Source organism: Salvelinus alpinus, chromosome 1 (assembly GCF_045679555.1).
Source record: "Salvelinus alpinus chromosome 1, SLU_Salpinus.1, whole genome shotgun sequence".
NCBI classification, from domain to species: domain Eukaryota; kingdom Metazoa; phylum Chordata; class Actinopteri; order Salmoniformes; family Salmonidae; genus Salvelinus; species Salvelinus alpinus.
In genome coordinates this window covers 75976554-75989053 of record NC_092086.1, presented here as the reverse complement: position 1 = coordinate 75989053, position 12500 = coordinate 75976554, and the positions used below count along the sequence as shown (strand labels likewise).

The 12500-nt window shown below is 41.6% G+C and overlaps 2 protein-coding genes across 2 annotated transcripts in view; one reads left to right on the top strand and one right to left on the bottom strand.

The window, feature by feature from the left end:
* Nucleotides 1–49: 49 nt before the first annotated feature.
* On the bottom strand, nt 50–951 carry h2ax1 (H2A.X variant histone family member 1). The gene has a single exon (XM_071326938.1). It carries the CDS (start codon nt 861–863, stop codon nt 477–479), a length of 387 nt encoding a protein of 128 aa, XP_071183039.1. The 5' UTR covers nt 864–951; the 3' UTR covers nt 50–476.
* A 5065-nt stretch (nt 952–6016) lies between these two features.
* vps11 (VPS11 core subunit of CORVET and HOPS complexes) overlaps nt 6017–12500 on the top strand; it is a 59644-nt gene continuing 53160 nt past the window's right edge. The window contains exons 1-3 of the mRNA XM_071326872.1: nt 6017–6182; nt 10025–10136; nt 10330–10356. Of these exons, the coding sequence (XP_071182973.1) occupies nt 6036–6182; nt 10025–10136; nt 10330–10356 (286 nt within the window). The 5' untranslated portion in view covers nt 6017–6035. The remainder of the gene's footprint in view (nt 6183–10024; nt 10137–10329; nt 10357–12500) is intronic.

The following is a 12500-nucleotide window of genomic DNA, read 5'->3' as shown; positions in this document are numbered from 1 at the left end:
CCCTCATGGAAAGTTCCCGGATTGTGAAAACAACAGACTGGTGATGACGTTTGTGCGCGTTCCCTGTATCAGTACAGAACATTTATTGAAATAAACAATTTCACTCAAGTAGACATGACTGACCTCATGACATCACTTTGTGTAACACAAAGTGTTGATACAGCACTACTAAATATAAACACAATGAAATCTCTGCGTTATTCACCCCACCCGCAAATGAACCACCATTTATAGCTCATATCCAAGAGACCGTGTCAAATTTGGTATATGTTATACGAAAATGTCCATACATTTATATGAATAGTCCAATGACTGTGCCTGCGCATCGTGGAAACCAATAACATGAAGCATTGTCCGTCTGCAAGCATCCAGTATCGGGTTGCGCTGGCATTAATTTGAAAAGGAGGCTCTTTATACAGAAGTGGGTGGCTCTTAACGGAGCTCAGGTTTTTGTTTTGTTATCTGTAGCTAGCTGGTTACTTGCTCTTTGCTGGTTTTTCAGTCTTCTTGGGTAGGAGGACCGCCTGAATGTTAGGCAATACTCCTCCTTGCGCAATGGTGACACCACCTAAAAGCTTGTTGAGTTCCTCGTCGTTACGGACAGCCAGCTGAAGGTGTCGAGGGATGATCCTGGTCTTCTTATTATCCCTTGCAGCGTTGCCAGCCAACTCGAGGATCTCAGCCGTTAGGTATTCCAGCACAGCAGCCAAATAGACAGGAGCTCCGGCACCGACACGTTCCGCATAGTTGCCTTTGCGCAGTAACCTGTGGACACGTCCTACGGGGAACTGAAGGCCGGCGCGGGATGAACGGGACTTTGCCTTCGCTCTGGCCTTTCCTCCAGTTTTGCCTCTACCAGACATGTTAATTATTATATTGTCACTTATCAATCCAAATACCAACAGTGCTATACAGCGACTTTTCTGTCCGCCTTTACGTAATGCAGTTGAGGATTATTGTACTAATATACCTCGAGTGTCCCTATGATTGGACGGATAGAATGGAAACGCTTTAACCAATGGTGATGAACTTTACCATTTAAGTGTCCAATAGCAAGAGCGCCGCTCTCCACATGGCTCTGCATTGCGATATTATATATAGAAGACAGACGTAAACTGTGTTGTGTTCTATTCACAGTAAGTGAGCAGAGCGAGGAGCAGAGCGTGCCCAATTGGCCTGGAGCTTGCAGGGAGCGAGATTCACCCAAGGCTGGAGCAGTGACGGTTCTAGCTTGTATGGCTCCCTGGGCGAACCCCCCTTTTCAGCCACGCCAACAAAACAAAAAAGCACCGTTCTGCACTAACAAATTTTTATTCAGACATTTGGAACAACACAAATAAATAATCATAACATTTAAAACTATATAAATATATAAAGTCGTGGCCAAAGGTTTTGAGAATGACAAATATTAATTTTCACAAAGTCTGCTGAAGTTGATGCAGACTTTCAGATCAATATTTGCAGTGTTGACCCTTCTTTTCCAAGACCTCTGCAATCCGCCCTGGCATGCTGTCAATTAACTTCTGGGCCACATCCTGACTGATGGCAGCCCATTCTTGCATAACCAATGCTTGGAGTTTGTCAGAATTTGTGGGGTTTTGTTTGTCCACCCGCCTCTTGAGGATTGACCACAAGTTCTCAATGGGATTAAGGTCTGGGGAGTTTCCTGGCCATGGACCCAAAATATTGATGTTTTTTCCCCCGAGCCACTTAGTTTTTTAAAGGTATCTGTGACCAACAGATGCATACACCAAGATAGCGCCGACAGAGATGGTCGCCTCGCTTCAGGTCCTTGGAAACTATGCAGTAATTTTTGTGCATTATTTCTTGCATTGTTAGCCCTTAACATCTCAAGTGTTATTACATACAGCTGGGAAGAACTACTGGATATAAAAGCGACATCATCTAGCCCGGCATTTCCACCATAATTTGCAAATAAATTCATAAAAAATCCTACAATGTGATTTTCTGGAATTTCTTTTCTCATTTTGTCTGTCATAGTTGAAGTGTACCTATGATGAAAATTACAGGCCTCTCTCATCTTTTTAAGTGGGAGAACTTGCACAATTGGTGGCTGACTAAATACTTTTTTGCCCCACTGTATATATGGCTACTTTACAGGATACTCAATGACCCCAATTTGTGCTTATTTGACAAAGATACAGTTGCTCAAGTGATGGCCGCCCGCGTCATCGGCGTGCCATGAAGGCGTTGCTCTCTGACCAAATATGGTGTACTATAGGATATACTACACCCCTAATGAAATAGTGAAGTAATAGTCTTGTTACCTTCTAGGATCTCTGAGGAATCGATATGAACGTGATTTGACTCGTTCAAACAACGTTTAGGGTGAGATTTTCACAGATTCCGTTCTTTGCAAATTGAATGAGTGGAAATACAAAATCGATCGTGCATGCTATATGGACCTTTTTAGGATATGAAAAATGATTTTATCTAACAAAACGACACTTCATGTCATGTTATCTCTGGGACCCTTTGGATGATAAATCAAAGCAATATTTCAGAATGTAAGTACACATTTCACCTTCAAAGGTGAATTTATCAAACCTATCGCGTTGAAAAAAGTGTTTTGTTGTAAGGAGCTCTCCCCAAACAATAGCATGGCTTTTTTCCCGCAGTAATAGCTACTGTAAATTGGACAGTGCAGTTATATTAACAATAATTTAAGCTTTCAGCCAATATAAGACACTTCTATGTACCGACATTTGTTGTTACTCTAAAATCTGCGATCTTGATATAATGCCCTGGATGATTTACAACTGTCCCGTTGACGGAACGCCGATCCTTAACCTCCTTAGGGATCCCTTACGGCTAGAATCCCGTTACCGGGATCAATTTGACAACATCCGGGTAAATTGCAGAGCGCGAAATTCAAAAATACTAAATTCGTAATATTAAGCATTCATGAAGATACAAGTGTCTTACATCATTTAAAAGCTTAACTTCTTGTTAACTTCTCTAGGGTAGGGGGCAGCATTCGGCATTTTGGATGAAAAGCATGCCCAAATTAAACTGCCTGCTTCTCGGGCCCAGAAGATATGACATGCATATAACTGGTAGATTTGGATAGAAAACACTCTAACGTTTCCAAAACTGTTAAAATAGTGTCCGTGAGTATAACAGAACTGATTTGGCAGGCGAAAACCTGAGAAAAATCAATTCGGGAGGTATTATTTTTTTGGGTTTTGTAGTTTTTTATTCAATGCCTTTACAGTATCCATTGACTTAGGACTCAAATTGCAGTTCCTATGCCTTCCACTAGATGTCAACAGTCTTTAGAAATTGTTTCAGGCTTGTATTCTGAAAAATGAAGAAGTAAGAGCAGTCTGAATGAGTGGACCCTAAAGTGTCACAGAGGTTTTTCATGCGCGAGACCGAGAGAGTGCCTTTCTTGTTTACATTTTATATTGACGACGTTATTGTCCAGTTCAAATATTATAGATTATTTAGGCTAAAAACAACATTTACATTACATTTAAGTCATTTAGCAGACGCTCTTATCCAGAGCGACTTACAAATTGGAAAGTTCATACATATTCATCCTGGTCCCCCCGTGGGGAATGAACCCACAACCCTGGCGTTGCAAGCACCATGCTCTACCAACTGAGCCACACGGGACCACAACCTGAGGATTGAATATAAACATCGTTTGACATGTTTCTATGAACTTTACGGATACAATTTAGATTTTTTGTCTGCTTGTTTTGACTGCGTTTGAGCCTGTGGATTACTGAAGAAAACGCACAAACAAAATGGAGGTTTTTGGATATAAAGAGACTTTATCAAACAAAAGGAACATTTATTGAGTAAATGAATGTCTGCTGAGTGCAACCATATGAAGATCATCCATATGAAAATCCCATCAAAGGTAAGGGATCCATGACTCCATTTTGTTGCTCCCATTCTATAGACAGAAACTAAAACAGGAAACGTCTGTGCTAGCCAATGCTGGTTTGACCAATCGGATTCCACACTTCAAGATTACTTCGATCACCTGGACTGGGATATGTTCCGGGTAGCCTCAGACAACAACATTGACCTATATGCTGACTCGGTGAGCGAGTTAATTAGCAAGTGCATGCATCAGTGATGTTGTACCCACTGTGACTATTAAAACCTTCCCTAACCAGAAACTGTGGATTGATGGCAGCATTCGCGCAAAAGCCCAGTCTGCTGTGCCCACATGCTTCAAGATGGCCGCCATTGTTCCTGTTCCCAAGAAAGCTAAGTTAACTGAACTAAATGACTATCGCCCTGTAGCACTCACTTCTGTCATCATGAAGTGCTTTGAGAGACCAGTCAAGGATCATATCACCCCCACCCTACCTGTTACCCTAGACCCACTCCAATTTGCTTACCGCTCCAAAAGGTCCACAGACGACGGAATCGCCATCACACTGCACTATCCCATCTGTACAAGAGGAATACCTATGTAAGAATGCTGTTCATTGACTACAGCTCAGCATTTAACACCATAGTACCCTCCAAATTCATCATTAAGCTCGAGACCGTGGGTCCTGGACTTTCTAACGGGCCGCCCCCAGGTGGTGAGGGTAGGAAACAACATCTCCACCCCGCTGATCCTCAACACTGGGGCCCCATAAAGGTGTGTTCTCAGCCCTCTCCTGTACTCCCTGTTCACCAATGGCTGCGTGGCCATGCACGCCTCCTACTCAATCATCAAGTTTGCAGACAACACTACATTGGTAGGCTTGATTACCAACAACGACGAGACAGCCTACAGGGAGGAGGTGAGTGCCCTCGGAGTGTGGTGTCAGGAAAATGACCTCTCACTCAACGTCAACAAAACAAAGGAGATGATCGTGGACTTCAGGAAACAGCAGAGAGAGCATCCCCCATCCACATCGACGGGACAGTAGTGGAGAAGGTGGAAAGTTTTAAGTTCCTCTGCGTACACATCACGGACAAACTGAAATGGTCCACCCACACAGACAGTGTGGTGAAGAAGGCGCAACAGCGCCTCTTCAATCTCAGGAGGCTGAAGAAATGTGGCCTGTCACCTAAAACACTCACAAACTTTTACAGATGCACAATCGAGAGCATCCGGTCTGGCTGTATAACAGCCTGGTACAGCAATTGTTCCGCCCACAACCTCAAGGCTCTCCAGAGGGTGGTGCGGTCTGCACAATGCATCACCGGGGGCAAACTACCTGCCCTCCAGGGCACCTACAGCACCTGATGTCACAGGAAGGCCAAAAAGATCATCAAGGAAAACTAACACCCGAGCCACAGCCTGTTCACCCCGCTATCATCCAGAAGGCGAGGTCAGTACAGATGCATCAAAGCTGGGACCGAGAGACTGAACAGATTCTATCTCAAGGCCATCAGACTGTTAAACAGTCTTCACTAACATAGAGTGGCTGCTGCCAACATACAGACTCAAATCTCTGGCCACTTTAATATATTTAATAAATGGATTTAATAAAGGTATCACTAGTCACTTTAAATAACACCACATTAATAATGTCTACATATCCTACATTACTCATCCCATATGTATATACTGTATTTTATACCATCTACTGCATCTTGGTTTATGCCGCACGGCAATCTCTCAACAATATTTTTATATGTACATATTCTTATTCATCCCTTTACATTTGTGCGTGTATAAGGTAGTCGTTGTGAATTTGTTAGATTACTTGTTAGATATTACTGCACTGTCGGGAACTAGAAGCACAAGCATTTCAATACACCTGCATTAACATCTGCTAACCATGTGCATGTTATCAATAAATTTGATTTGATCTGTATTCCCAGTCATTTCACATCCATAGATTCGGTACTAATTAATTTATTTCAATTGACTGATTTCCTTATATGAACTGTAACTTTGAAATTGTTGCCTGTTGGGTTGAGGAATAGACTAGAAACTCAGCTGTAGCTACATTCTAGTTATTGATTCATTATCAAGTTATTGATCACATAGTTTCTTACTTGACATAACTTATCGCATTGCTTCTCTCAGGTGTAACCGGAACGGCCAGACAGTGATGGGTGTGAACGGGCAACAGCAGGAAGCTCGTTTCTCGTTCGAGGCCTTCCACTTTGTCAAGAACAAGAACAGGACGCTGTCCACCTACCACCTGCACTGCTCTACCAGAATCTGCGAGAGGACTGTCTGCACCTCCCTGCTCCAGGTCAGTTGCTGCTTCCTTGACCTTTTCCACAGCCTTATTTTGGAATGGATTAAAAAAATTCTCCTCATCTATCTACCCACAATACGTCATAATGACAAAGCAAAACGTTTTTTTTATTTTGCATATATATATTTTTAAAACTGAAAGATTTACATAAGTATTCAGACCCTTTACTCAGTACTTTGTTAATACTACAGGGGGTGCTGTTTCAACTTCGACATTTTGCGTCTCCAAATTAAACTGCCTCGTACTCAATTCTTGCTCGTACAATATGCATATTATTATTACTATTGGATAGAAAACAATCTCTAGTTTCTGAAACCGTTTGAATTATGTCTGTGGGTGAACCAGAACTCTTTCTACAGCGAAAATCATGACAGGACATGCGAAGGTCTGAAAACTAGGCTCTGATCTCGGATCAGTTTAAAGCTCTGTGTGTGCCCTATGGATCGAAATGAACTGCACCCGCCTTCCCCTGGATGTCAGTAACCAATGAGAAGTGGAATGGTGTTTCTACGTATTTCTCAGAGCTTATATAAAGGGCAAGGAACGAGGTGCGCTCCCTTTTCGACTTCCGCCATTACGCAACGCAAGACCCCAGGATAGCATTTTGAAACGCTCAGTTATCGGCCTTAGATATGTCCGTCTGTAATTTAATTCGGTATAGGTGTTAGAAACATCATAACGAAGTTATTTGAAACCGATTTATATCAGTTTATGCGAGTATATTGCTATTTTCGGAATTTTCGTAGTATTGCGTTTGAGGATTTGGACATGTGTGTGCCACGTAGCTACTGTTAGCTGCTAGTTCCGAAGTTGAAGTGGACGTTTTACAACAAAGCAACGATTCTTTTGGACAAAAGGACACCTTGCCCAAGATTCTGATGGAAGCTCGTCCAAAAGTAAGAACTATTTATGATTTTATTCCGTATTTATGTGGAAAAATGTAAACGCATTTTTCGGCCAATATTGCGGCACTAGTCTGGCTGTAACGCACACTGTATGTCTAGTAACGTTAATTTAAAAAATCTAACTCAGCGGTTGCATTAATAACCAATGCATCTTTCATTAGCTGTCCAACCTGTATTTTTTTAGTCAATCTAATCGATAAATAATCGTAAACTTAGGTGCCCTTCCAAGATGGCGCCGGCCAGAATGCATGCCATGTTTTGACTGATTACATAGCATAACCACGATTTGTGATGCTAAATATGCACATTTTCGAACAAACTCTATATGCATTGTGTAATATGATGTTACAGGACTGTCATCTGAAGAATTCTGAGAAGGTTAGTGAAAAAATTAATATATTTTGGTGGTGATAACGTTATCGCGCTTTTTGCCTCGAATCAATGCTGGGGTGATGTTAGCTCATGTGGTATGCTAATATAACGATATATTGTGTTTTCGCTGTAAAACACTTAGAAAATCTGAAATATTGTCTGGATTCACAAGATCTGTGTCTTTCAATTGCTGTACGCTGTGTATTTTTCAGAAATGTTTTAAGATGAGTAATTAGGTAATACACGTTGCTCTCTGTAGTTATTCTAGTCGCTTTGGGTGAGTTTTGTGATAGTGGCTGCAATGGTAAACTGTGATTTATACCTGAAAAATGCAAATTTTTCTAAAAAAACATATGCTATACCATAAATATGTTATCAGACTGTCATCTTATGAAGTTGTTTCTTGGTTAGTGGCTATATATATCTTTATTTAGTCGAATTAGTGATAGCTACTGATGGAGTAAAAAACTGGTGGAGTAAAAAAAGTGGTGTCTTTTGCTAACGTGGTTAGCTAATAGATTTACATATTGTGTCTTCCCTGTAAAACATTTTAAAAATCAGAAATGATGGCTGGATTCACAAGATGTTGGGCTTTCATTTGCTGTATGCTGTGTATTTTTCAGAAATGTTTTAGGATGAGTATTTTGGTAATTGACGTCGGTCTCTGTAATTATTCCGGCTGCTTCCAACGCTATTTCAGATTGCAGCTGCAATGTAGAACTGTGATTTATACCTGAAATATGCACATTTTTCTAAAAAAACATATGCTATACCATAAATATGTTATCAGACTGTCATCTTATGAAGTTGTTTCTTGGTTAGTGGCTATATATCTTTATTTAGTCGAAATTGTGATAGCTGCCCATGCAGGAAAAAAATGGTGGAGAAAAAAAAGTTGTGTCTTTTGCTATCGTGGTTAGCTAATAGATTTACATATTGTGTCTTCCCTGTAAAACATTAAAAAAATCGGAAATGATGGCTGGATTCACAAGATCTGTATCTTTCATTTGGTGTCTTGGACTTGTGATTTCATGAACATTTGATTATATGATATCCCTGTGGCTTTAGGCTAGGCTATGCTAGTCAGCTTTTTTGATGGGGGGGATCCCGGATCCGGGGTTGTGACTCGTTAGAGGTTAAAGCACCTTTGGCAGCGATTACAGCCTAGAGTCTTCTTGGGTATGATGCTACAAGCTTGGCACACCTGTATTTGGGGAGTTTCTCCCATTCTTCTCTGCAGATCCTCTCAAGGTCTGTCAGGTTGGATGGGGATTATTGCTGCACAGCTATTTTCAAGTCTCTCCAGAGATGTTCGATCGGGTTCAAGTCCGGGCTCTGGCTGGTCCCACTCAAGGACATTCAGAGACTTGTCCGAAAGCCACTCCTGTATTGTCTTGGCTGTGTGCTTAGGGTCGTCTTGTTGGAAGGTGAACCTTCCCAGTCTGAGGTCCTGAGTGTTCTGGAGCAGGTTTTCATAAAGGAACTCTCAGTACTTTGCTCCGTTCATCTTTCCCTCGATCCTGACTAGTCTCCCAGTCCCTGCCGCTGAAAAACATTCCCACAGCATGATGCTGCCACCACCATGCTTCACCGTAGGGATGGTGCAAGGTTTCCTCCAGACGTGACGCTTGACATTCAGGCCAAAGAGTTCAATCTTGGTTTCATCAGATGAATGGTCTGAGAGTATTTCTCATGGTCTGAGAGTATTTAGGTGCCTTTTGGCAAACTCCAAGTGGGCTGTCATGTGCTTTTTACTGAGGAGTGGCTTCCATCTGGCCACTCTCCATAAAGGCCTGATTGGTGGAGTGCTGCAGATATGGTTGTCCTTCTGGAAGGTTCTCCCATCGCCACAGAGGAACTCTGGAGCTCTGTCAGAGTGACCATTGGGTTCTTGGTCACCTCTCTGACCAAGCCCCTTCTCTCCCTGATAGCTCAGTTTGGCCGGGCGGCCAGCTCTAGGAAGAGTCTTGGTGGTTCCAAACTTCTTCCATTTAAGAATGATGGAGGCCACTATGTTCTTGTGGACCTTCAATTTTGCAGAAATGTTTTGGTACCCTTCCCCAGATCTGTTCCTCGACAAATTCCTGTCTTGGAGCTCTATTGACAATTCCTTCGACCTCATGGCTTGGTTTTTGCTCTGACATCAACTGTGGGACCTTATATAGACAGGTGTCTGCCTTTGCAAATCATGTCCAATCAATTTAATTTACCACAGGTGGATACCAAGTTGAAGAAACATCTCAAGGATGATCAATGGACAGGATGCACCTGAGCTCAATTTCAAGTCTTATAGCAAAGGGTCTGAATACTTATGTAAATGTTAATTTTTTAAATACATTTGCAAACATTTCTAAAAACCTGTTTTTGCTTTGTCATTATCGGGTATTGTGTGTAGATTGATGAGGAACATTTAAAAAAAAAAATACATTTTGGAAAGGGCTGTAACTTGTGGAAAATGTCAAAGGGTCTGAATACTTTCCAAAGGCACTGTAGATGATGCTAGTTATAGCCTATGACCTTGTGTAAGGAAGCTGTTCCAACCACCCCTATTCTTCCCAGAACTGCACGGACAACATCACCTGCTCAAGAAGGAGGCGGGAGGTCCAGTACACGTCTGTGACCAACACAGCCACAGTCAGCTCCGGACCCATCCGCACCCAAGTGGACAATGGTGAGCAAAAACCACTGATCATTCATGATCATCATTCGCGTCAGCATTCAATGGCCCATCAGCAAAATATTGACGACACAGTAACAATTTATGCATCACTTTAATTTACTGCACGTACATATACCAGTAATGCCTTTTTGGTTAAGGGGGTTTTGATGTTATGAACGCAGAATTTCCTTATTTTTTTACGCAGGTGATCCTGTCAGAATCGTATATGAAGGTATGCATATTTTTTAAAATCATAATCATTGATATGATATCTACATGAAATGCACATACATTATTATACATTAAACTGAGTGCCTTCAGAAAGTTTTCACACTCCTTGACACTCCTCTACATTTTGTTGTGTTACAGCCAGAATTCAAAATGAATTAAATAGATCTTTCCATCCTCACCCATGTACACACAATACCTCATAATGACAAAGTGAAAACATGTTTGAAAGCTTTTTCAAATGTATTGAAAATTAAATACAGACATTTCTCATTTATACATTTACATTTACATTTAAGTCATTTAGCAGACGCTCTTATCCAGAGCGACTTACAAATTGGAAAGTTCAAACATATTCATCCTGGTCCCCCCGTGGGGAATGAACCCACAACCCTGGCGTTGCAAGCGCCATGCTCTACCAACTGAGCCACACTAGTCAATACTTTGTATAAGCACCTTTGGTGGCGATTACAGCTTTGAGTCATCTTGGTTATGTCTGTATCAGCTTTGCACATCTGGATTTGGGGATTTTCTCCCATTCTTCCTTGCAGATTTTCTCAAGCTCTGTTAATTTAGATAGGGAGCAGTGGTGGACAGCAATCTTTAAGTCTTTCCACAGATTTTCAATGGGATTCAAGTCAAGGACTTTCATATTTTTGTTCTGAAGCCATTCCAGCGTTGCTTTGGCTGTATGCTTAGGGTCATTGTCCGGTTGGAACGCAAACCTTTGCCCCAGTCTAAGGTCGCTTGCACTCTGAATCAGGTTCTCATCAAGGATCTCCCTGTGTTTGCATCCATTCATTGTTCCCTTTAACCTTACCAGTCTCCCAGTCCCTGCTGCTGAAAAGCATCCCCAAAGCATGATGCTGCCACAACCATGCTTCATGGTAGTGATGGTGTTAGACAGGTGATGAGCTGTGCCTGTTTTTCCCCCCAGACATAGCACTTTGCATTCTGGCCAAGGAGTTAAATTTGTCTAATCAGACAACAGAATCTTATGCCTTATGCTCAGTCTTTCACCTGCTGTCATGTGCCATTTTCTCAGGAGTGGCTTCCGTCTGGCCACTCTCCCATAAAGCCTAGATTGGTGAAATGCTATAGAGACTGTTGTCCTTCTGACTGGTTCTCCCATCTCAGCCAAGGAACTCTTTAGTTCTGCCAGTGGTCATTTGGTTCTTGGTCACCTCCCTGACCAAGGTCCTTCTTGCATGGTTGCTCAGTTTGTCAGACGTCCAGGTGGACTCCAATCAAGTTGTGATAACTGAAGGATGATCAAAGGAATTGGATGCACCTGAGCACAATTTGCAGTGTCATAGCAAACGGGTGTGAATATTTATGTAAACGAGATAGTTCCGCATTTCATTTTCAAAAATGTTTTCACTTTGTCGTTATGGGGTAGAGTCTAGATGGTTGAGAAAAGTAAAGAAAAGTTTTTATATCAGGCTGTAACACAAAATGTGGATTAAGTCAAGGGGTATGAATACTTTCTGAAGGCAATGTGTGCTGTATATAGACACTGCAACCTTTTCCCAATATTGAGTACTTAATATTTTAATTTCAACGGATATATTACTTAAGTTCTTAGAAGTCTTTTCTCTGAACCTGTCGTCGCGGAAAACATGAATCTGTGCAGGGGTTTGCCATAGCAATATCTAGTATAATGCACTCTCTGTATCTCTATGGTAGCCTTTGTCATACTGGATCGTTCAGCGAAGGACCATTAGGGCCACGTCGAAGACAACACTCTACACAAGTGACAGTTGGAGGATACTATTAAGGTGGTTTCCTTACCTAAGTCCTAGTTTTTATGCTCACTGACCTAAAGGATTAGGTGGGTCAGTACAATCTGGCAATATATTAGCATACCAGTTGACTATATTGCTTTCATCCACACAGCTTATTCAAGGAAATAGCACATGGGCAAGGATTACACTTTCAGTTTTGGGACATGGGCATGGCTGGCTGGTCTAAACGAATCTAGGCTACTAGCCATTGAGGTAGGAAGGTTTTTAAGTCCAAAAGATGACTGGCAAATTTCAGGCTGAAATAAAAACACTTTTCCATGTGAATATATCTGTGTAACCTGCACATATAGCACTGCATGTTTAAATAGTTTATTTCCATTTTAAGCTATGAAAGTCTAGTATT

What these genes read in the sequence shown, in the direction of transcription:
- h2ax1 (XM_071326938.1), bottom strand. Translation starts at nt 863, where the DNA reads ATGTCTGGTAGAGGCAAAACTGGAGGAAAGGCCAGAGCGAAGGCAAAG.